Below are 25,681 nucleotides of genomic sequence, written 5' to 3'. Positions count from 1 at the left end.
CACCACTGGTTGACACTTCGACCTCCTCACTGCAGAGAGGTTGTGCACATTTCCAGACTGAATCCATAATGCTCTGCTAGCTTCTCATTGCCATAGCAAGCACCGTGATGGCATTTCCACCGCAAGAGAGGGAGAGTAATGTTACGGAGCAATAAAATCTTGCATCAGTGCAGTGCTCTACAACGTCATGAAGACTAGAAGTGCGTGTGACACACTTGCACATGTGGCTCCTCGGGCATCCGGCTACTGAAATGTGCTTGCAAATATTCATTACATACACCTCTCGCCTCTATCACAATATATTCACATACACAACCATCTTTATTAGCCCAGCAAATTGGCCACCGTGAGGAACATTTGGTACAGTTTGTCACAGTCAGCATGACAGAGAAGTTAGCATGGTGGCAAGAACACTATGCAGCTTACCAATGATGTGTCTCCTGTGAACGGATGCTTGAAGTTGGCTACATCCGGGGTGCTGTACTTCTTGATGCGAGCTAGGTCAGCCTGCCGAGCTGCATCCAGTAGTGCATGGCCTTTGTACTCATCTGCACCAGGGAAAGCAATGTCATTTGGGCCCACACAAAATACAACTCACACAGGTTGGACTAACAGTTGAAAAGAGTGCATTGGCAGAAATATAATGAACCTCAAATATGTTAGCACTTTCCTGTCCGCGGGAAAATAGGCTAATTTTGGGTACTCTAGTAAACAATTTTTCTACTGCCACAGAATATTATTGATACTATAATACATGGTATGAACTTGTAGAACAAGGAAGGCGCTTTCTAATGGTATTATATTTAAGCAAACATTCTTAAAGAATTTTTAAAAACTTCAATAAGAAAATGTTTGACAAAAACGAGAACACTGTAAAAACATCAATGGTGCTTTGCACCAATTGAACACAAGGAAATTTTGAAATATACATTTTAACCATAATTTCCATATCCATTATCCCTGCAAATATAAGCATTCTATCTCTACTCGTTATTTAGATACAAAAGAAAACATTCGCCCTAGTGGCTATCGTGCCACCACACAATGCAGTTATGTGATGCAGTGAAGCAAAGCTTTGTGCATCGTGTTTTGCAGAAAACATTCAATTTCTGTCTTACTTTTTGCTCAAGAGTATGCATTCATGCATATTTATTAGTTGTGCTGCCCATCTAGGCGATTATTTCGCAGGTAAAGAAGAGCATGAAGAAATCGACGGCTCCAACGAAACATCGCGCGGCACTACGGAGCGTAATGCCGAGGTCCACTCCAGGTCATTTTCTCACGCTGAACTCCACACGTTCAGCAGCCAGCGGCAGGTGGTCCCACCCAAACTATGTTGATACCCCGCAGATAAGAACTGCGACTTTTAGAACACGCCAGATATCTTTCAAACAGAGTGCAGCAATGACGACTCGGTTCAGAGATCAAAACGAAAGTTATCGGCGGATACCTGTTGACGTTGCACGGCTGTTTGACGCACTTTCGCTGTCTGTGCTGAAGGCCGATGAGTCAAAATCATTTTCCGAGTCTGCGCTGCTGCCAACATAAAAAAAATTCTGACTCAGACTCGCCAGAATCCGCCGAAATTTGCCATTTCCGAGAGGCACGGGCACGTGATGTCGACACCATTTTTGAAGGTACGAGCGCTCGGTCCTCTTGACTTAAGTGGCACTTCAAAGCTCTCTCCGCTGCAGAAAAAATACACGAATAGGGGAAGCTAGAAAAATAGCTCCTGTTTTATATGATGGATGATGTTGGCTGTGCGTAAGTGCTCCTAGCAAGCCACAATTTGAAGTTGAAAACCATCAACAGCGGGCTATCGATGGGTATAGGCGCGAACAGGAAAGTGTTAAGGGGGTACTAGCACCAAAATTTTGACTTTCTTTTTTTCTTGCATCAAATGAGAAGCCAAGCCCTTAAGAGCCTAGAAAATATACTGGTAAGCATTCGTGCACCCTGAAATATTGTTTAGAACATATTCTTAAAATATAGTTTCGGTTCCTACTGTACCTGGACATCCCGACATGGTATGAACTTCTCGTTACATGCTTGCGCAAGATATCTGTACCCTGACATCATGACATGGTATGGACTTCTCCTCACATGCTTGCACATGATATTGTGATGTTTTTATGGGCGCTCTGCTCCGATGGCAACACAAAGGTGACCATTTTATATGTTTGAGTACCTGACATCATCGCAACTAACCATACTGGCACATCAAGACAATGGAATTGACACTGTAGCCTGACGACATGCTAGTGTCAATGTCAGTAGGTGCACCGTGCGAAAATTGATGATATGTGGTGCTTTATGGCACAAGAGCCAATGATGGCCGAAGAGCACCAAGTTACAATATGGGATGTGACCAATGACGGCACTAAGTAGCTGTATAAGGGCCTAAAATTTTATGCACTAAAGGTACGTAAAAACATATAATTATTAAAATTACGAGACTATGCGTTATTAAAATGAATGACAAGTGATCATGATACTAAAATATGGGAATGTGGCATTAGAACAAAAATACCTCATCAATGCCCTTGAGTCCAAGGGCCGAGAGGCAGGTGCTCTCTCTTAATGCAACAACCACAGCAGCAAGCTCTGTTAAGAGGGCGTGCTAAGGATTGCCTGGGTGAATAACGTGGAAACTATGTACATCTTTTAAAAATGTCATCCCTGATTCATAACTAAAAAAAAATCTTTGTCTATGAACATGGCAGGATGAAGTGGAAGATGCTGCCGAGATGGCAAAATAAAATGCTTTTTCTGGTGAGCTTCCAGTTCACTGCGCCGCAGAAGGATATGTAGCACAGTAAATGGCTCACCCCATCTATCACACGTGAGTGAATCACCACTACAGAGAAGGTATGCATGTGCGCTGTGTGTGTGTCCTATCCTAAGGCTGCAAAGGGCAACTTCTGTATGGCATGATTTTGTTACCAGTGGCAAGTTTCCAATACACAGCTTGATAACATGCAGTTCGTGCATTTCTTCATTCCATAGGCACTGCCAGTAAGCCGTGAGCTTTTTTTCTTAGGCAGGGTTTGAGATCCATTACAGAGACAGTCATGGATGCGTTGGCAGCGTTTGGATGAACAGATATGGCTAGCTCATCAGCCAGCATGTTGCCTTATCTCGCGGTGCCCTGGCACCTAGCACACTATGACATGTTGCTCGACGCATAAATGGCATACAAAAGAGAGTACAGTGATACAATCACAGGATTTTTGTGAATTCTAGAAATTTTTAAAGAATTAACAACACTTAGAGAACCTGAGTAGTATATAACTATTTTAGGTATATCCAATTCCTTGATGTGCATAGCGGCTGACAAAATCATGCGAGCCTCTGCCATAAACATGCTTGTTTGAGGGTCCAGCATGCTGGCATCCGAAAAGGATGGGCCAACTGCTGCACAGGAGACGCTAGAACGCATATCTGCCAATCTGGTGCACTCAAAATACGGGAGATTCATAAAACGAAGGGGGGGGGGGGCACAGAAGCAAACTGGCATATGCATTAATTTACTGTTTCTTAAGAGCCACAGCGAAGTCATGAACAAATGATTACCAGTAAACCTGTTAATGTCAGCGATCATGCTGGTACTTGCAATTGTACAGTGAGTGTCTTGACAGCTCGTAGCACCTCGCCAATCTCAATGCGATTTTCCACATGACAACAGTGTACTGCGGCAAAAGTAACTTAAGCGTGCCGCACGTGATCAGAAAATTTTAGAACCAATGCCTTCGGTTATTACTATTAAATGCGAAGCATTTCTTAGCAAACTTCTGCGACATTGCGCCTGCCTGCCCTGCCCTGCCCTGCCCTGCCCTGCCCTGCCCTGCCCTGCCCTGCCCTGCCCCGCCCCGCCCCGCCCCGCCTGCCTGCCTGCCTGCCTACCTACCTATCTATCTATCTATCTATCTATCTATCTATCTATCTATCTATCTATCTATCTATCTATCTATCTATCTATCTATCTATCTATCTATCTATCCGCTTACAAATTTGTGCTCTCCTGGCCGTTTATTTAATGGGATGTAGACCGAAATCAGTCTGGCATAACGTGACTGTATGAACGTAAATTACAGGGCATAACATGAAAATCATGACATATATGCCATGGACGGCATGATTTACGTGCCACAGTCTTGGTGATCTTGCAGCCATTTCATTAACTTGATATATACCAAAATTGTTATGGCGTGACTAAAGTGTATGACGAACATAGGTGACAGGTATCTAACGTGCAAATCATGACATGTATGTCATGTACTGCATGATTTACATAATATGGTATTGAAGTGCTCGCGGCGGTTTCAATAGTTGGATATATATATCGAAATTGGTTTGGCAAGACATTTCTGTATGACGAACATAAATGACAGGTGGTACCATGCAAGTCATGACATACATGTCACGTGCAGCATGACTTACATGCTACACTCATGGTGTGCTAGTGACCATTTCGCTTGCATGACATTCACCAAATTTGGTACTGTGTGACGTGACTGTATAATGAACATAAATGGCAGGCGGTAACATGAAAATCATGACATGCATGCAGTGATGCTACCCAGGACTTCTGATTTCGAGCAATTTTGGAGTAGCAAAATTTTCATTTTGGAGCACTTTGGCGCAGCCAAAATTTCCATCCTGAAGCACTTTGGAGCGGGTAATTTTGCATCTGGGAGCACTCTGGAGCAGCTAATTTCACATCTTTGAGTACACTGGAGAAGCAAGTTGCATTTACATTCAAGCACCTGAATAATTATTTTTTATGAAGAGCAAGAAATATTTCAATTCATTGCAAATCTCATGGAGAAAAATTAACTCAGGAGCACTCCATATTTCACTCGATAATGCAAAAATAAGGGCGTCATGCTCTTGAGTGTTCTCAAATAACCTCTTCAGCGATTTTTTTCAGAACTAGCAAATAAACAGAATACTGGATACTGAAAATTGTATTTTATGAAATAACACTCTAAATACATCTATGTAGTTATCAGCAGAAGTGGTACACAAACACTGCGACATACAACAGTGCATCAACCCTAAAGAGTCACACTGTCACTAATGCATTCCCCTAAGATGACTCAAAGGCGAAGCCAGGTTCTTTGAATCTATTGTATTGCTACGCATGACATGACATCACTTAGCTAGGCCCAGAAAGCCAAGTTCTTTCAACACACCTTTCCCTCTCTCTGGGGCCTCTCTATGCAGTAGCAAGAGCATTCTCACAGTGCTTCCAGACTATGGCTTGCGCATGCGCCGGGTTACCAGGGAAATGGCGATGCGCTTTGTGGGAACCACGCCCACCGGCTATCGCGAGACAGCGCCACGTGCTGCGCAGAGGCGGTGTGCATGGCCCAGCTGCGGGGTTTAAAAGGGGCAGCCTGCGGGGTTTAAAAGGGGCAGCCTGCGCGCTGCCCAGGGGAGAGGTGCCTTGGCTGCCAGGAGGGACGGATGCTGCCACCCGCGCTGGCCGATTACTGCTGCCTGAGATCATGGTGGCCGCCTCGCTGTCTCGTGTCCCTGGACCGACCCCGCCGTATGCATCCTAGTGTTTAATAAATGACTGTTGTTTGTTGTGAGTTGAAGCCTCCATCGTCCTTGCTTTAACTATGGACGGTACGCAGTAAGCCCATACACACAGCTTAAAGGGCCAGTAAACAACCCCGAGGTCCAAAAATTGTAATGAAGGGAAATATGCGCACTTTTGCTATGTGAACATGCTGCCGCAATAATTTTGCGAATACGTGCTATAATAGGGAAGTTACAGGGGTTAGAACATCCGTTTCAGCTGGTTTCAAATTTTCGCGCTGCCTCGCCACCCTTCTCCGCCACAGCGAGGGGATGGCGTAGCCCGTCGTCGTGACTCCACCCACTTCGGCAACGTGACACGACGTTAGCAATTGACGTCATCGGCGAGCGGGATCAGTCGCAATGTACTTCTGCTTGCTGCAGCTCCAGGTTGTTTATTGTTTACATTGTCGCACGTGCTCCGCAACTTCACGGGCAGTTTTCGGCTTTTCGGTATTTTTTAACCTGTGTGACAGTTCACAATGCAGCAGGAATGCGTGCTTGCTTTCCAAGACGACGAAGGGGCGAGAGAGAAAAGCGTTGAGAACCCCGCTTGCCGCAAGGGCGACCCGTCCGAGCTACCAGAGATTCCCCCTTTCTCCGCTCGATTTGCTGCCGACAACTGAACAACGCTTCCTCCACGTGTTGCTCATGTCAAAGGCAAACTGCTTGCAGGCGCCATGCAGTGCGGGGAACATACGCATGACAACTGCGTTACTGCGTGGCCGAAACTGCATTACCGCAGGGCCAAGAAACAAGGCGGAGTTTCGTAGCGGTGGGTGGGAACAGGAACTGACGTTAACTCGACTACTGTTTGTTGAGACCTGGCTTAGACCAATCGACGAGCTCAGTGCTACTGCGCGTACGAGGAGGATTGGTCAGGCGTAGGAAAGAAGCGCGGGAATTGTTTTTCGAAATGAAGGGTCTGCGCGGCGCACAGCGCTGTAATATTCGGAAAACGTGATCGCCGCGGTCTACTGTACGAATTAGCGAGCTTGTTTGAAGGGTGTAAAAAAAAATTCGCAGCCTGTTTACGGGCCCTTTAAGCCGAGCACATGCGAAAGTATCCGAAAGTGCATTCAACGGAAGTGGGTGGGGGTACATGATTTAAAGGGCCCCTCACCAGGTTTGACAATTTTGAGCTAATGAGCGCAATGCATACACTGGGCATTCACGATCACGTCTGCCAAAATTTGCAACTCTACGCGCCGCGGAAATGGGCCAAATTTCAAGGTGAACGCTGCTTGCCCTTTCTCTCGAGGGCGCGCGCCCAGAGAATGAGGGGATGACGTACATGAGAAAATGGCCCTACGTAGATGGTAGTGCTGTGACGTCGTTCCTCTACGTAGATGACTGTGCTCTGACATCGCCAACAGTAGCACATGACACTGCGATAATTATTTGACACGACATGTGTAGTCTGTGTAATTTGTTGCTTAAATAGAATAATAAAACTTGAAAGAAATAATGAGACACACAAAAGAAATGTGTGCGTATTTTTCATTTTTTTTCGTGAATTGCAGCGAGATGCGGGGCTAATGTGCCTCCGTTTCCCATGTGTTCGTGTCCCCGCAGTTAGCGCATCGAGCAGACGCCAGCCCTGGAAACGAAAGTAATGTTCTGGCGCGTTCGAGCATTCATTATAATCTTTTATTCTACCGCGTCCAAGTAAACGTTAATGCGGAACTCACTCATGATACCACTACTCGTGCCCGTACAAATGTCGCAACTTTCATGCCCGTCCCGCAGAAACAGGCAGTACACCACAGAGAACGCCGACACAACGCCCACGGCCGCAACACACACAAAAAAAGTTAGCGGCCGTGCAACGCCGCTCGCGTGCTCGGGCTCGGGCTGGCTCAGGCACGTCATGCGCACGTGACCATGCGTGCGCATGTCGTGTCCATGCGTATGTGTCAAGTGAAGAGGGCAGCAAGTGAAGAGGGCAGGGAAGGGATTTGGCTTGCGAAGGCTACACGGGGCGAGTAGCAAGGGTTTGAAACTCGCCTCCTCGCATCATGGTTTCGCGCCGCTACAAATTATTGTTTTTCTCAGCTCGTAATGAACCGATCTGAAAAATTCTTGCGGCATACTGCTCTTCATTCGGCACACAACAACTTCCAGCGTCTAACTAAAATTTGCTATGTGGCCTGGTGAGGGGCCCTTTAACAAACTTGACTTTTCCTTTACAGCGAAGCTGTATACTGCTAGGACTTCCATTTGTATGCCAAAAATCCCTGTTGCCCTCTAGAAAGCAGTGCAAAAGATAATCCGTATTCAACGGTAACAACCCGGCCGCTAACAACCTTGATTTACATACCAAACTGGCCTCAACCATGTCATCTCTGTGTCGTGCGCTAAACAGCTTCGCTGGACATCCACCTCATAGAGTGGAATGGCTCCTCATTTTTTAATGCAAAGCTGCTTAAGCTATCGAGAGCTTGTGCTCCGTCGTGCAAAGCTCCTCAGGTGGGTATGTGCCACAGGAATTGGGCAAGTCCCACAACAGAGTACAGCAGGTGCAAGCGTTAAACGAAAACCCTGCACAGCGAAGTGGATCACGTAAAAGTCGTGAAAGAGATAGAAAGAAAGAAGGAGAAAAACAGAAAGAAATAAAGGGAATAGAGACAAAAATATAGTGACAGAAAAAGACGTAGAAAGAGCGAGAAATAAACGAGATACAAAAAAGATAGAAAAAACAGACAGAAACAGAAAGAAAAAGACTGAGAGAAACAGAGAAAGAAGCAGAAAGAGAGAGAAAGCGATAGAAAGAAAGAGGTAGAGAGAGAAAAGGAAGAAAGAGCACAAAAGAGAACAAGAAAAAAAAAACAGAAAGAAACCAATACAAAAAAAAGAGCTACAAGAAACAGGAAGAATATAAGAGAACAAAGAAAAAAAGAATAGAGGGAAGGCCACTCAGCTGCGCTCTTCCTTCAGGCTTGGCACCACTAGTACGAAGCTGCCATAATATTTTCTTATTTCGATGGCAACTACATGGACACTCTCGACAGGTTTTTGGCATCGCCGTTGCAGTCATGTTCAGTATAACGTCCCAATTGATACCATCTCCCCGCGCATTGTTTATTTTACCAGAGTCCTTCAATACTTTTACTGGTCATGAAGCTTTGCCGTAACTCTATGGGGGAGCTTTGTGCACTGGAAGCAGCGGCCGCGGCACGACACTACGTACAGTCTGTTGGCATCGGGAAGCGGCAGCGAAGGCGGCTGCCAGTGTCAGTGCAAAATATCTTGGCGAGGCAGCGCGCAGTTTTCACCTTATGTCCTGTATTGTGCCTGGTGTGTTGTGCCTGAGGGTCGGAAAGGATGCCGCGTAGCTGCTGCGTACCCTGGATTCGATCGGATACAAGGAAAATGACGAAAAGGTGTCGGTACTCTGGCCGCCTAGCGACAGCGAACGGCGGGAAATGTGCAAGCACGCCATACCACGACAAGAAACCGGTGGTTTCACATTTTACTCCCTGCACGAGTGTGTCTGTAAAAACACTGTAGGGTGATTCCACGTAAGATCGAACAATCGATGGCTGGTCGACCTGTAAATTTATTTGAAAATTTTTTATATTATTGCCTGATGAGTGGAAAGAAGAGATCCGCAATTTGTTTTGCCGCCAAAAATTTTTTCAAAACACAGGAAATCAATAATGACGAAGAGGTGGAGTGGAGCGCTCATCCGCTCTGCTGTTTTGGCCAACTTTCGTTATGAATTGCACAAAATATATTAAAGTTAGGTAGCTGAAATTTTTTTAACTAAATATATGCGTGCTTTTGCTTCTGCTCAGATATTTTTAGTTTTGATGTGTAGTGTAGATGTTTTTATAAAAACCTCAAAATTGGCCCAGGAAACGTTATTTTCTTTAGTTTGAAGGTCTTTATCTCGAAAAATCCTTGTAGCAGAACGAGAAAAATTGCGCATTACGTTCTTCGCATGCTTATCTACCACACTGCCGAATCTTATATTTATATAACTTTTCAGTAAAGAGATATGATCGGGCTAAGTTAAAGAAAACACCGGACAATGAAAACTTCTGACGACAATTAAAAAAAAAAACCCATTTTTTATATTTCTTAAACTTTGTCCACTTATTCTCCTCCACATCAGCTTTCATAATCATTGAAAACATGTTGCATAATGTCGTTGCACTAATAGTTACGACCCCTCCAATGAGACCCTTAGGCAAGGATTGGCAATTCCGACTTCTTGCCCAGCAAGTGTATAAAATGCAGGCAGGATTGAATTTCTTTTTATTAAAAGGCCAGCAGGTACCGAAAAAGGTGTCACCGGCACTGAAGACGGTAATTTTGAAATTATTTGGTCACTGCAGCGGCCACGAACGCGGGGCTACCGAGCAGGCGCGTGCGCACCCGATATGCTCGTTGTAAGAGACGGCGCAGTGAGAGCTCGTTTTCGCGTCCTCAGACCGATTGAGTTCGAAACAGCAACACCTCTCGGGTGACTTGAACGCACGTGCACTGGAGCTTCGCTATTCTATTCGCCCTCTGTTCGCATCGCAGCTAGGCGCTGATAACAAGGCAGAGATGGAAGCAATATGAGAACTCCATAAGGGAGCTATGAGCGCTCGCTTCACGCACGCTGCTGCCAGAGAAACTGCGCTGCGCCAGTTGCGAGCAGTGGAAAGCATTAACGTGGCGCTCAAGTGGCAAAGCAAAATATGGAATGTCAAAGGAAAGAAAAGCAAAACTATCGGTAACTGGATGCGCTCGCCTATCTTAGATGTCGGCAGCAGACGGCCTGAACTAGCCGCGCGTTCAGAGCGCTGTTCACACTTCGTTCGGCGCGGATAGTTCTTGTGCTTTGCTCTTACTCTACTCATCCTGTGCGTCCCATGACGAGAAAGTATAGCTCGGAATGAGTGTATTGTGGAGACTACCCTTTGAAGCACAAGAAGCTTAAAGGAGTACTGACACGAATTTTTAAAAATTTCGGATTGTTGCTCTAAATAAAAATACTGGTGTCGAGAAACCTAAAACGACCATTGTGGTGCCTGGGAATGCATCGTATATATTTAATTGAGCGCCACCTTAAAAAGACACTTTCTGGTTAGATATCGAGGGGGTGGCGTCTCAGTGTCGTTTCATAGCAGTGTGACGTCACGGAGATACAGAACCTCGCGACGTACTAGCAGCAAATTCGTCATCTGCTCGTGGTGCACATAAACAACGATGAGTGAATTGTCGTCCTGTGACCCTGACAGTGATTTCTGCGATTTAGGCTGCATGCAGGACGCAGAACTCGCATACTCGGGGGAACTGTCTTGACTCGTCGAGATAATGTCCTTGCAGTGGAGCTGGCTTGCAGATGCTCAGCGACGAAAACTTCAAAGTCAAATTAAAATATTTTATACGTGTTCTCCGACTCCAGTGTGTGGACAGCGTTGACACTACACACCAACGAAGCAAAAAATGTCCCTTTTGCGATGTCTCAAAATCGTGTCAGTACTCCTTTAATTATTGCAATGAAGCCAAAATTTCGCAGAGTTACCGACCTAGGCATATACGCTTTGAAGAAACGTTTAACGCCTGAAAGATCAGTGACTGCCAGTGAGACGGACTACTTGTGCTACGCGTGCTTTTGCTACCACTGCAATGAAAGATCTTCACGGAACGCACAGTTTAACGATGACATTCTTACGACCCCTGAAAAAGAAATCGACGTCATTAACCAGATCACTGCGACTACCGGTGTACGTGCGTTCAAGTCACCCCAGAGGTGTTGCTGTTTCGAACTCAATCGGTCTGAGGACGCGAAAACGAGCTCTCACTGCGCCGTCTCTTACAATGCGCGCCTGCTCGGGAGCCCCGCGCTCGTGGCTGCTGCAGTGACGAAATAATTTCAAAATTAACGTCCTCAGTGCCGGCGACACCTTTTTCGGTACCTGCTGGCCTTTTAATAAAAAGAAATTCAATCCTGCCTGCATTTTATACACTTGCTGGGCAAGAAGTCGGAATTGCCAATCCTTGCCTAAGGGTCTCATTGGAGGGGTCGTAACTATTAGTGCAACGACATTATGCAACATGTTTTCAATGATTATGAAAGCTGATGTGGAGGAGAATAAGTGGACAAAGTTTAAGAAATATAAAAAATGGTTTTTTTTTTAATTGTCGTCAGAAGTTTTCATTGTCCGGTGTTTTCTTTAACTTAGCCTGATCATATCTCTTTACTGAAAAGTTATATAAATATAAGATTCGGCAGTGTGGTAGATAAGCATGCGAAGAACGTAATGCGCAATTTTTGTGGGTCTGCTACAAGGATTTTTCGAGATAAAGACCTTCAAAGTAATGAAAATAATGTTTCCTGGGCCAATTTTGAGGTTTTTTATAAAAACATCTACACTACACATCAAAACTAGGAATACCTGAGCAGAAGAAAAAACATGCATATATTTAGTCAAAAAAATTTCAGCTACCTAACTTCAATATATATTGTGCAATTCATAACGAAAGTTGGCCGAAACAGCAGAGCGGATGAGCGCTCCACTCCACCTCTTCGTCATTATTGATTTCCTGTGCTTCGAAAAAATTTTTGGCGGCAAAACAAATTGTGGATCTCTTCTTTCCACTCATCAGGCAATAATATATAAAATTTTCAAATAAATTTGAGAGGTCGACCAGCCATCGATTGTTCTATCTTACGTGGAATCACCCTGTATTAATGAGAACTAACAGACCCTGCCATCGGCAAGTTATCTTTTCGTCCACTTTGCTTTCCTTACATTTATATTCTAATTAGTACAACAAATAACACCCCCTATACTTTCCATGGCACTATTTATTATATGTTAGTTCTCATTAATATTGTGTCTAACAAACAAAAACGAGCCCATAAAAAAATTACACATCATCTCCCCCTATGGGCAACCATGGTGGGATGCGAAAGCATCGCGGGGGGTGCGTATCAAGTTTCCGTTTCTCTTATGGGACTTATGAGACGGCGGTTGTCGAGGCATTTGAATTACCGCTTGCCGACGCTGACGTTCGGCTTCCTGAGCCTTCCTTCCTCTGCTCCGCGGCAGTGGAGCTGCCGCTGCAACTAGCGCCGACGTTCACGTTGTTCATGGCGTTTCACACATCGTTGCACAGAGAGAGAATGACGGAAGCACAGCGAATGCACGCTTTCGCAGCCTTGCAGCTTCAAGATTCACTTGCCGGCGTTGCCGTTTACATTCGGCTTCGCGAGTGTCCACAGCGCCGTTGCGAAGGAGAGTGCAATGTTGCCGGTGTTGCCGTTTACGAGAGTCCACAGCGCCGTTGCGAAGGAGAGTGCAACGTTGCCGTTTACGAGAGTCCATAGCGCCGTTGCGAAGGAGAGTGCAAAGGGAGCGAGCGCGCGCCGCATTATATATGAGCGCACAGCTGTGGAGGAGAAACGGGAGAGGAGAAACGAAGCGGAGGCAGCGCTCACGCCACCTCCTCCAACCTCCCCACGGACGCCGCAGAACGGACACTGCCCCAAGCATAAGATGCTTTCGTATCTAAAAGTCACCTTCTTTCTTTCTTTCACAGCGAGGGTCTCATTCTAGCAGACTTGATGCTTTCAGGTAGTATGCAAGGGATTATTGGTCAGCTGCCCGCTCATAAAAAAGATCACGCGCTACGTGACGCCAACAGGCACAAAAAGAGTGTTCCACACTCGATGCCATGGCTGCGATCAGCGCTGACTAACACTCCTAGGTTTAAATCCACATATATAACCCATAAAGTGGACGAGAGGATAAGTGCCACCGTAGCTCAGTGGTAGAGCATCGAACGCGTTATTCGAAGGTCGCAGGTTCGATCCCTGCCAGCGGCAAGTTATCTTTTCGTCCACTTTACTTTGTTCACATTCATATTCTAATTACTACAAATGACACCCCCTATACTTTCCTTGGCACTATTGCCTGTTAATTCTCGGAAACAAAGAAAAATGATTTAGTGGAAGTTGCAACTGAAGAGCGGAATAAGCTCACAGGGTCACTTAAGCATTCGCCTTAGATTAACCGAATGGTTAAAGCCATCATCACCTTTTTTTTTTCAGTTGATGTATTGATCCTCCCCCGCCCCCTTCCGAAAGCTGTCTGCATCTAAGGTGATTTTGCACTGCCTCCAGGATAGGAGGCATTGCAAGGTTTCTGCACCTCGCCTGTTTTTGCACTGCCTCCGTGATCGGTCCAACAATCATGGAGGCAATGCAAAAACGATGTCATGTGATGACTTCATCGTGTGACGCCACGTTACGTGACGACGTAATATCACAAATTTTGGCGATCTTAGACGTCATGTGGTGACATCATCACGTGATGATTTTTTGCATTACTCGTGTTGACGCCACCGACACGCAGCGCCGCCGGTCAGTTTTCGCGTTTGATGAGGCATCTAAGGCTTCCGCCTTAACAACAGTAAAAAGCAGTGAAAACCACACACTATTGCATGAGCGACCGAACTTTAAACGCGGCATGGGGCCGTAGTGATAAACCAACGCAAAACAAAACACAAAACCAAGGAAAGGCCATATAAAGTATTCCTTGGTGCTCCTCAATTGCTAAATTCAAACCACTGTTTCATTCAAACTGACTGTTGGCTCGATAAATACGAGGCTACTTTAAGGTATCTGCATATACAAACACCAGGTGTATAGACTGAAAGATTTGATATGAGCGTTCAAGAGTTGTAGCCACTGTACTTTCACGACGCATTAAGATCCGCCAGAGCCCTTGAAGGACTCTGGATCATCCACAGATTTCCACTAGATGCTTTAAGAAAACGGAAGAAACACGCTTTTATAGCGGTAGTATATCGCACAGCGGAGGCAGAATGCGTTTGTCGCCAACGAATTTCGTGCTGCAAGGCCTCATTTGACGCTAAATTACACTGTATTAGAGCTTCCCCGAATGTACCTGAAGGTAATATTGCTCTGAAGATGTAATCAATGTTCACAGTACATTCAATCACGTTTCCCGGTTCCGATGCGTGCCGTAGAACTGCAGCGCCGGCTCCGCACCGATGCCCCCACACGGGCGAGGGCGCCCCTAGCAGCTGCTCCTGTCCCTATATCAAACTTTCGCGGAAGCTTCATGACCAGTAAAAGTATTGAAGGACTCTGGTTCTACCCACAAGTAAAGGCTTGCGAGCGCTGGCAACGAATGAAGCTGAAGCGGACATGAAACGAGCCGGCTGTCTCCGTCGCACGGAGGGCGCATGCAATAAGCTCACCCCACGCGCGCGAGGCCTGTCGTCCATTATCAAGCAGAGAGGAGACACCCCGTATGTCTTTCTTAAGGAGCATGAAGGGATGGGAAGGGATGGGGGGGGAGGGAAGGAAGGGGGCTGCGTCGCTCAAAGGGCGCAGCGGCTGGCGTGCACACTATCTCGACAGGCAGCAGGAAGACGAGTCGTAAACTTGCTGCACTCTACATGCTTACTTCACACTTAGAGAACTGATAGCACAAAAAATGCTTTGGTCGCTGGAGCAGCTGTATTCTCTTAACCCAGCGTTTTGTTGAGTTAAAAGAGATCGGATTGAAAAGAGCTGCTAGCCTTACTTCGTATAACAATACAATTTGTTTCTACCGCATTCACTGCTTCTCCTTTAAAGGGACCCTCACCAGGTGACATAACGAATTTTAGTTAGACATTGGAAGTTGTTGCGAGCCCAATAAAAAGCACGATGCCACAAGAATTTTTCTAATTGGTCCGTTAGATAATTTGTAGCGGCGCGAAACCATGACGCGAGGAGGCGAGCTGCAAACCGTTGCCGCTTGCCCTGTGTAGCCTTCACAAGCCAAATCCATTCCCTACCCTCTTCGGCACGCGAGCAGGAGGATCACAAAATGCATACGCATGAACACATCATGCGCACACAATGTCATGAGCGCATGGTGTGCCCAAACCAGCCCGAGCCTCCGAGACACGAGCGGTGCTGTGGCGGCGTTCTTTGCGCTTCATCTCTGCAAGCTATGCCGAATGCGCTCTCGCCAATCACTTGGCTTTCGACCTATTACCGAGCACGAAAGCTGTGACATTTGTACGGACACAAGGCTACCGGTGTGCCGCATGAACATCTAGTTAGACACGGGAGGATAAATGAGCCTAATGAGCGCAGAACGTGGTAAAAAATTAGTTTCGTTGTAAGGGGTGGCATCTGCGCGATGCACGAGAACACGAACGCATGCGAAACAAAGGTAGATTAAGTCTCGAATCTCGCTGAGATTTGCAGTAAAAATTAAAAAAGAAAACGCACACATTTCGTTTCTGTTTTATTATTGCTTTCCAGTTTTATTCATCCATTCAAGCAACATATTACACAAACTACATGTGTCAAATAATTATCGCAGTGTCACGTGCTACTGTTGGTGACGTCAGACCACAGTCGTCTACGCAGAGGAGCGACGTCACAGCACTGCCATCTACGTAGGGCCATTCCACCGTGTACGTCATCCCCTCATTCTCTGGGCGCACGCCCGCGAGAAGGGGAAGCAGCGTTCAGCTTGAAATTTGACCCATTTACGCTGCGCGTAGCATTGCAAATTTTGGCAGACGTGATCGTGAACGCCCAGTGCATGCATTGCGCTCGTCAGCTCAAAATTGTCAAACCTGGTGAGGGGCCCTTTAAGTGAAACAAATTTTTTTAAGTCAGCTTTTAACCGTCAAATGCATTCCCCCCGTTCATGTGCTCTTCCACAGACGTGAAGCACGTAAAATATGATATTGTTTGGAAAATTCAATATCTATGGCTAGTTTTCGCAGATTTCATTCCGCGATGTCCAGAAACAGAGGAGCCAGCCATTTCAGCAGGACGCTTGTACAGTTATTACTGAACACTGCTTATATAGTTATTACTGCGTATAGTTATTACTGAACACCGTGCGATGCATGAAACGAGCTATCAGCAGCGTTTCTGGATGAGATGATGTCCGCTGATGAATCGCCGAAAACACTTTCTCGTTAGTGAATGGGCCAGGTGTCACGAGCCACTGCGGAGGATGCGTTTTGCTGTCGAGCCCAGTTGCACTACGGAAGCCGCGTCGGCACCGAGCATGGCGTAATGGCTTACTCAGGACGCACGCACGAGCACTGTTTTTTCAGCGGATGGTCTGTGCTTGTGACTTGGCGGCCCCAAGATGAAACTGCACATATTTTGGTTTGCCGGGGGTGGAACTGCCAGTGACAGACGCCCCCAAACCCGAGACCCTGGCGCAGTTTGACGCAATTTAAGTTGATTTTATCAGAATGGCGCAGTAAAGCCAATTTGGCGCAGTTGGCACAGGAGTGTAATCACTGGATTAGGCACTGGTGCTACACAACATGGAACAAACAATGCTACGTAGAAAGGACACAGGAAGTTAAAAACTCGTTTGGCTGAGTCGCAACACCGTAGTGATTCACCACATGTTTAAAGTGTTGTAATAAATTCCACGGTTGACGCAGAGAGCTTAAATCGGTCAGCAAATGATTCTTGGGACTTGCTTTACCGGCTCAATGTGTTTATACACATTCATCAAAAAAGTTCCGGGTACCTCTAAAGGGGCCCTCCAACACTATTCCACCCCTCGTTTATTACTTGCGGGTTGCATAGACCGATGACTGGGAATAATTTTAGCATAGGTCTAAGCACTGATATCAAATGAATTAACATTTCAATCACGCAATAAAGTGATTACATTGGTGCTGACCACATCATCGCTTAGTGGCGCTTGCCAGAACTATTGCGGGTGGAAATGACGACGATGCGCGCCAGCCTATGATTGGATAAAGGTAACATTAGGAGTGATCGTGGCGTGGCATCAAAGTTGATATTACTATTGGGTTTCGTTTTTATTTTCTGTTCCTTTTCAATGAACTCCAAATAGACGCCGTCACAACAAGAAAGATCACTACAAGCACAAAGCACGACAGAGGCGCTGGCTGCCATTTCGCCTCTGGTTTTTTTGCCTGCGCTGGTCAGATGTCCATACGAAACACTTCTTCTTCCCTCTTGTTGCGTCCGTACGTTTGCGAGCTGCCTCTTTCCGCATGTGCGGTAGGCTCTTGATTGTTGCTGAAGCGGTGCAAGTAATCCTCTTCGTAGAATGACCTTGTAATTCGTCGGGCTGCTCACCGAACAACCCACGTAGGGGCCACTGTGTTTCACCGCCCTTGCCAACTTAACACCGCCCTTGCCAAAAAACAGATTCAATGTTTCACTGCCCTTGCCGACAAAAAGATTTCATAACGATTTAAACGGATTACATAACTGCTCTCGTGCGAGCGCGTCTTCTCGCTCTGAACGCCACACATCAGGTGATCTTTTCCCGCCTCGCGAGCCAGACGCACTTGTTCCTTCACAGATTCGCCGACAGGTGTCGCTAGCCACTCGGCTAACATAAAGCCCCTTGATCTAGGAAAGTAACGACACTCTCCTCTTGCGTGCACGTTTTCTCCTCCATTCTCCTCGCCCACCGGCGGCGCACGCTGCGCACAGCGCCATTTTTCACCGCGGCTCCTGCCGACGCGCCGCAGAATTCAATAGAGGCGCGTGATTTCGAGCCACTTGCGCACCCCAGTGGTGTAGAAAACTTCGAAAAATGGTGATAAGAAGATCAAGAACACTGAAATGAACGTTAATTAAAAGATTAGTTTATTCCGAAAGTCGTGTAAATGGGGCATGCCAAGTAAAAAGGAGTGTAAAGTCATGTAAAAAGGAGTTTTATGTAGCGTTCCATCATGCAGGCATTTTTTCTGCCACATGATAACATGCTTTACAATTGCATCTGATATAGTTTAGTTTGTGTCATCTCCGCCTGTGTCGGGATTTTTTGTCTCTTTCCTCTGCGCGCATGTGCAACACAGGTGCTTACAGTGTCACATCTTGTAATGACTTCGTGGATACTACATTGTCCATCTATGTGTTATCTTGACGTGAAAGAAGGTTTGCGCGGTGGTCTCCAAACTGAAGAAGACGCTTGCGCAGTGTCAGTACGATCAAGCGGCGTCAACAGTAACTCATCTACCGCAATAATAGAAGTGCAGGAGAAAGATTTTTCATAATAGTATTTTGGCGTTGGTGTCAAAAAAACTAGCACTCGGTTTACCTGTGAGAGGAGACATTCCGTGCCTTGTGGTACGCTTCACGCAATCACAATTACCTTGCGGTATCATAAAAAGTGCATAACCATTTCTATCCTGGTTTTTGCAGTTATAGGCGCAACAGCACGGCATAGCGCCAGTACACAGCACAAAAAAAACAAAGCGCGTGCAACGTTTGCTATGCGGAGCTGCAGCGAAAAATGGTGCGAGCGAAAAAGAAAAATACCAGCAAAATGCAAGATCCACGCGCCTCTAAGGGCAACCGCAAAAGAGACCAATCGTCGCGCAGAAAAAGCGGCGGAGAACAGGAGGACGCGAAAGGGGCGAGGAGGGAGAGAGGAGAACGGGCGCGCGGCAGCGAGTACATTGAATAGCGGTACTTTCCCAAGATCAAGGGGCTTTAAGCTAACGTTAAGCTGACACCATAGAAGTTCCTAAAATTAACTAGAGGGGACTCTGGCACTGCGATTGTTCAGCCACCTTGAGTAGAGTGACCTACAATAGGGGGAGTGTCCAAAGCGCCGCGCGAATACATGGGAGGAGCGAGGGCCTTTTGCGGTGAACTACCGCGCCGCAGCGCTGCCGTGCCGGACCCGTGGGCTTTCTCCGCGGCGGAAGCCGCGTCAAGGCGGCGAGCGTCTGCTACGCGCCTGATATTTTGGCGCAGTTAGCCATAATTGTGGGAATTTAGGCTATATTTGATACCACGTCACTGCAACATAATTCTCCAGCGACTCATCACACAGAGAATGCGCTTCTGTGTTGTGAAACGGGGATTTTGTATATTTCCTTTCAGCTGGTTTGTCACCGCAATGGTCCACACTTACGCAGATGTTTGTGGAACGCATTCTGCGCGCAATTCATCGTGAGAGAAGGCGCTTAATTTACTTTCGTGTGGAATGAAAAACGTAAACTTTCTGCAGGAGAGAATAAACTGGAGATAACCAGGAGAACGTAGCAGATGTGCACGTAGTAAATGGCTAGCTCATGCTAACGCGTTTGCACCCTTCATATCCTATCTTTTATTTTGTGCGTTCGATTTGTTTTACAAGGCTGCCTCCCGCGCTGTGCTGTTTCAAGCCTTTTCACGCGAAGCCTAATGTGTCAGTCGGCGTGGCCACGGTACCAGAAGTAAATTACTCGCGTAACTCGCGTCCCATTCACTTGGTATACACGAAAATTGGCAAGTAGGGGCACGAATGTATGCCTAAACCAACCAATAGGTCATGGCATCACTAACTTGACATGCTTGCCATTTGCATAACGACTACCAATATATGGCATGTGGCGCGCAAACCCGCTTTGTTCATCCAGAAATAATTCTGACGATGTGTGGTCTGACGATGTCTCCGTCAGGTGATCAAAACATGGTGGTCACCAATATCGATGTCAATATGTAAGATGTACTCATACATTTTGAAGAACTGACCGCATAAGTAAAATGTATGCGAAAAAGTTACATGAAAAAAAAAAAAAAAACACGGTCATGCATGCATGACCTGCATGCATTCGCCTGAGAAAACATGCATTCGCCTGAGACGACTCAAAAACGAAAGCCATCTTCTTTTTTGTAAGTCGATGCATCGATCCTCTCCCGCCGCTCTCCCAAAGCTTTCTGCACACAATGTGGTTTCGGACTGCCCACAGAATTGAAGGCATTGCAAGCTTTCTGCGCGATCTGATCGGCCCCAGATCACGAAGGAAATGCGAAGCGACCATGTCACGTGATGGCGTCATCATATGACGTCACGTTGAAAGACGTCACAATGATGTCACAAGTTTTGTCGATCTGTGACGTCATCACGTGATCATTTTGTGCATCACCCGTGTTGACGACGCGGGACGCCAACGGTCAATTTTCGTATTTGATGAGGCATCTAAGGCTTCAACCTTTAAAAAAACAAGACGAACCAAAGTAAATGAAACAATAACAGTGCAACATCGTGTATGCGTCACTTCATGTTACGAACGATCACCCGAAAACAAACGTGATTCTCAGCTCAGAGCAGCTGATTACACGCGTCCGCGGGACAAAAGAGGCTTGCTTTACCCGTCTAGTGACCTCTTTATATCTGTGAAAGAGGTGACCAGACACGCGGTTAAAGAACTTCAGAGCTTCAGCACGAAAGCGTGGTGGACTCTATATTGAGCTCATCAAGAAAAAGCAGGAAATTGCGGTCGGGTGCCCTGTTGACGCGCACTGAACTGCCGCGGAAACAATTGTATTTTAGGTAACTACTCGTCCACACCTTTTTGTAAAGTCTCTGAACCGCGTGAATGCTAACCACCGAGAACCGTGAAAATATCTGAAGTTGAGAATGAGTGTTTGAAACTGTTTTCATTTTGTATGGTGAAGGCTTGAAGCATTATACACATATCGTGCAAACGTTTCATACTGACGTTCAGCGATCCCTGTAGATAGAAACAAGACCGACGCATGAGTGACCACAGCTGGCTCCGAAACATGTATAGTGTGTGTGTGTGTGTGTGTGTGTGTGTGTGTGTGTGTGTGTGTGTGTGTGTGTGTGTGTGTGTGTGTGTGTGTGTGTGTGTGTGTGTGTGTGTGTGTGTGTGTGTGTGTGTGTGTGTGTGTGTGTGTGTGTGTGTGTGTGTGTGTGTGTGTGTGTGTGTGTGTGTGTGTGTGTGTGTGTGTGTGTGTGTGTGTGTGTGTGTGTGTGTGTGTGTGTGTGTGTGTGTGTGTGTGTGTGTGTGTGTGTGTGTGTGTGTGTGTGTGTGTGTGTGTGTGTGTGTGTGTGTGTGTGTGTGTGTGTGTGTGTGTGTGTGTGTGTGTGTGTGTGTGTGTGTGTGTGTGTGTGTGTGTGTGTGTGTGTGTGTGTGTGTGTGTGTGTGTGTGTGTGTGTGTGTGTGTGTGTGTGTGTGTGTGTGTGTGTGTGTGTGTGTGTGTGTATACAGTCGAACCCACTTATAACGATCCCACATATAACGATCTATCGGTTATAACGACCATATTTGGGTGCACTTACGATTTTCCTATGCTAACCATTGAAGCTGCGTCCAGATATAGCGAACATTTTTCAAAGCCTCCTACTTTTACAACGAACACTTCGGACACGGTCGCGGTAAAAACATGGCGCATACGAAGCGAAAAAAAGTTGACATGCCTTCTAAAGCGTGACAGGGGCGCGCTCTCGCGCGTGCCCCGCTCCAGTTTACTCGCGATTAAGATACCCAGATCGGCGAGCACCACACGCAGATTTCGGATGCTGCGAGCGAGGTCGCTCACTTTCCAGGCATTTCTTCAGTGATAGAATGGCAGTGAGGGAAAAAAAAAATAGTAGGCAGCATGAAGCCTTGCGGTCAGCTTTCGCACGGTAACCTTTCCTGACGCCGTTCTCTGCAGCTACGACCGCCTGCGATGAACCAAACAATGCCTTGGAACGCAAGAAGGTATAAATGCAAAAAGTGATAACCGCGATAGCTTTCCATCGCAAAAAGGTTCCCTGCGTCCCTAAACTCATCGTCGCCACAATGTCCCGCGAAAAGTCGTCCGTCTTTTTGGTAACGGCAGCGACCGGTCGATCAGTGATTACGACTTCCACGCGATTGCGGCGATGCCTTCGCGGATAAGCATCAGAAAAGAACGAAGGCGAGGTGGCGGCGGTCGATGAACGTGTCATTATGCCTTATAACTGACAACCTTATCACAGTCATCTGTAGATATTCGGCTTTGCGTGTGGCATACACCGTACACTGCGGATTGACGGCGGTACGAGCGCGCCATGCTGCCGTTTGCAAGTTCGCCGCCGCCGCGTCGTGCGAGACCGCTTTTTTTTTTAAGTGCGCATCGCTTTGTAGAAACGAAAGTAGCTCGCTGTTGTTGAGCGGCGCGGGCACCGAGAGACGTCGATGCACTGACAGCGAGCGTATACAGCGTGTTTGACTAGGTGACAACTGAAGTGCGCCGCGCATCGTCGTGCAGGGCCGCGAGAGCATCGCGGAAACGTAGAGTGCGCGTTGCTTGGAAAATGCTTGTTTTCGCCGCATTGAATGAAGAGGCTAGTCGCCGCACCCGTGCACGGTCCGCCCGGAGTGAAGCAAGCACGAAGAACGTACAAACGCGCACATACGGCATACAGCAAGCGGCCCGGCAGTGACTCCGCGACCCGAGTAGGCGACGCGCTGCACGCAACTAGCCAGGGACGATCGGCTCCACGTCGCGGTACCGCGCTTCGGTGAAACGGTGTCAGCTCATTGCAAAGGCGGTTAATTCACTCGTGAGCACGCAGCGGGCGTCGCTTCACGACGCGAAAAGGCTTAGCTTGTCACCGAAGGGGTTGTAGCACTTTAATAAAAGTGCACAAAGAAAAAAAAACGGCTTGGCCGCTAAGCGCACGTTTTTAAGGGCGAGTCCATATACAACGAACTACTGATATAACGACCACTTTTCGCGACACTTTCGAGTTCGTTATAAACGGGTTCGACTGTATATATATAATTGCACGTTGAGTTTTTTCAGGCTAGGTACGTAAGAGATCTCTGTGTTTGAACAATTTTCTGCAGTGCCTGCGATATTACACTTATATTTGTAAATTTCGTACCGTATTTTCATTCAGGCAGCTGGCACTTGTGGCTTTGTTTATTACTGTGTACTGGCGTTCGTTTCGGATAAAAGAATAGACCGTTGTGAACTTCATGACTACATTTGAATTGGTGAGTTTAAAAAAGTTAAAGTGGTGAAGTGGAACTGCTGGCTTTTTTGTTGAACTGCATGTTGCGACAAAGCGGATGCAGGCGACGCAGAGCCAAACGTAGCCGAAAGAACGAAGTTTAGAGAAATCCGTGTACTACCAATCATTCCCATGCTGGCTGAAGCGCCATGCGTTGCAGCTCCCATAGACACTAGCACCAGAGTTCCCTCTAGTAAGTACTGTAGGAAACTCTATGGCTAACACGGCCAGGTCTTTTAGTTTGTTGCATCCTCGCATCCGAAATGTCAGTTGTGTCAGTAACACAGTCTTCCAACCATCACAGCGGTTTCTTGCGACGTGGCTGGTCATCAGCTGTCCGGGATGGCATGTGCTTGTCTTCGTTCAGTGGCAGTTTGTGCCGTATATCACTTTGTAGCTGAAAGTGTTCGTCAGGTTCCTCGTAGTCCGTGGCAGTTTCTTCGCATATCTGCGACTGTGTCAACTTGAAACTGGTTTGACTGGGTTGCACGAGGAAAGGCTTTAACTGTCTGGCTGTTGCAAGCCTAGTCTCTGCAGTACCCCTTTTGGACATCGTGTACATCTCTGTCTCCACTTCTGCTATCGTGTAGGGCCCGTCGTACATTGGCCGTAGTTTTGTTGGTCGTGACCCTTTGTGGTACCATACTCCGTCACCCATGTTTAAAGGTGGTGGTCTGTGTTTGGCATCGCACTTGCACTTGAGCTCGTGCAGGTAGTCGGTTAGCGTGTTTCGTGCTTTTTATGTCTTACTTCTGCTTGGCCTTGTGGCTCAGTTGGTGCCGATAGCTCGTTGTTGATGGTTCGACAGGGAACTTAGTTGTACAGCAGTTGAAACGGTGACATGTGCAGACCAATGTGCGGCTGGTTGTTAACCTGAAACATTTTTTCTCGAAGGTATTCGTTCCAGTCCATGTTGCCGTTGAGGTTCTTTTGGAGTACTGACAATACTTTTGCGTTCAACAAGACCGTTCGTTTCGGGCAAGTAAGGTACGGTCAAATTGCGATTGATGCTCTCCTCCGTGAAGTAGCGTGTTGCAGCTCGTGAAGTGAAGACTCTGTCGTCTTCGTCTGCCACTACAGTCTTTGGCGTTCCAGACGTGAATACGATGTCTTCATCGAGGAAGCGCAGAACGTGTTCTGTCAACTTGTCTGGTACAGCATGCATGATGATGAATCTCGTCGTGACATCGACTGCCGTTATGAAGTACTTGTTGGGGCCCTCGGTATGAATTGGGCCAATGTGGCCCACAGCAATGGTGTCGAATGGTGCCTGCATTGGCATACGGGGGTTTAGCGAACCGGTTTGAGCTCCTGTCTTGGCGTTATATCTTTGGTACGCCTGACATTTGACATCCACATATGTAGTCTTCGACGTCGCATTTCATGTCATGCCAAATGTAGTGTTGCTCGATTTTTTGGAGTGTTCGAGAGGTATCGCCGTGACCGTCTTCGTTGTGGTATGACATCAGAACTGATTTTAGGCTTTCCGGCACCACGATGCGGTGTTTCTGTCTCTGTCGGTGGTGACGTGTCTAAGTCTGCCCTGTACCATCCTGTATGGGGTTGCCCTTGGTGCTCTTTGTATTTGGTCGATGATCAGGGCAAGCGTAGGATCGTCTTTCTGCGCTCTGCCGAGTCGGTTGTCTTCAGCCTTCAAAACGGAAACATTGTACGTGGTTTTTGGGACTCGTGATAACGCGCCTGCGATAACGTCTCGAAGTTTGCCGGTCGCACTTCTGCGATTCCGCGACGCACTTCCTCCAACGAGGGTAAATTAGGATGACCTTGCTTTGGGGAGATGTTCAATGTGACAGCTACAGACATTGTTACATTGGTTTCTTTGTTGTTATCCTTGTGTGCCGGCTGTGGCGTGATGTCGTTTTTCCGATATTCCATTGGCACTGACTACGGTGACGGGGCCCGTCAGCGCAGTACCGTCGTAAAAGTGACGGGGCCCGTCACCGTAGTGTAAATTGTAATAGTGATGGGGCCCGTCATAATAGCGACGTACTTATAGTGACGGGCCCCATCATCGTAAAGCAGCGACTACGGTGACAGCAACGTTTTTAGATTACAGTTGAAACCTGCAATAACGAAATCGGCGGGGAAAGCACAAAATTTCGTTCTTGCGGGAATTTCGTTGGCGCGAGAATGCGGCAGAAAAGACATGGAATTTACGAAAAACACATTTTATTTGCAAAAGTCAGTAAGTTTGCATTGGCGGGCTTACCATGCAGCAATTTCATGCCTCTCGATCGGGAATCTCGTTTGCCATGGCACAAAATCCGTCCCATGCACTGGTCAGTGATGGCGGCACTGCGCTGTCACCA

The 25,681-nt window shown here is 46.9% G+C and overlaps 1 protein-coding gene across 1 annotated transcript in view; it reads right to left on the bottom strand.

Annotated features, from left to right (window-relative positions):
* Positions 1 to 25,681, bottom strand: part of LOC119379489 (poly [ADP-ribose] polymerase tankyrase-2) — a 536,202-nt gene that overhangs the window by 382,005 nt on the left and 128,516 nt on the right. Inside the window, exon 7 of the mRNA XM_037648790.2 lies at positions 427 to 548. Coding sequence (XP_037504718.1) covers positions 427 to 548 — 122 coding nt within the window. The remainder of the gene's footprint in view (positions 1 to 426; positions 549 to 25,681) is intronic.

This window comes from Rhipicephalus sanguineus, chromosome 1, assembly GCF_013339695.2.
Source record: "Rhipicephalus sanguineus isolate Rsan-2018 chromosome 1, BIME_Rsan_1.4, whole genome shotgun sequence".
In the NCBI taxonomy this organism is placed as follows: Eukaryota; Metazoa; Arthropoda; class Arachnida; order Ixodida; family Ixodidae; genus Rhipicephalus; species Rhipicephalus sanguineus.
The sequence above is the reverse complement of the archived record's forward strand: the minus strand, read 5'-3'. Positions and strand labels throughout refer to the sequence as shown.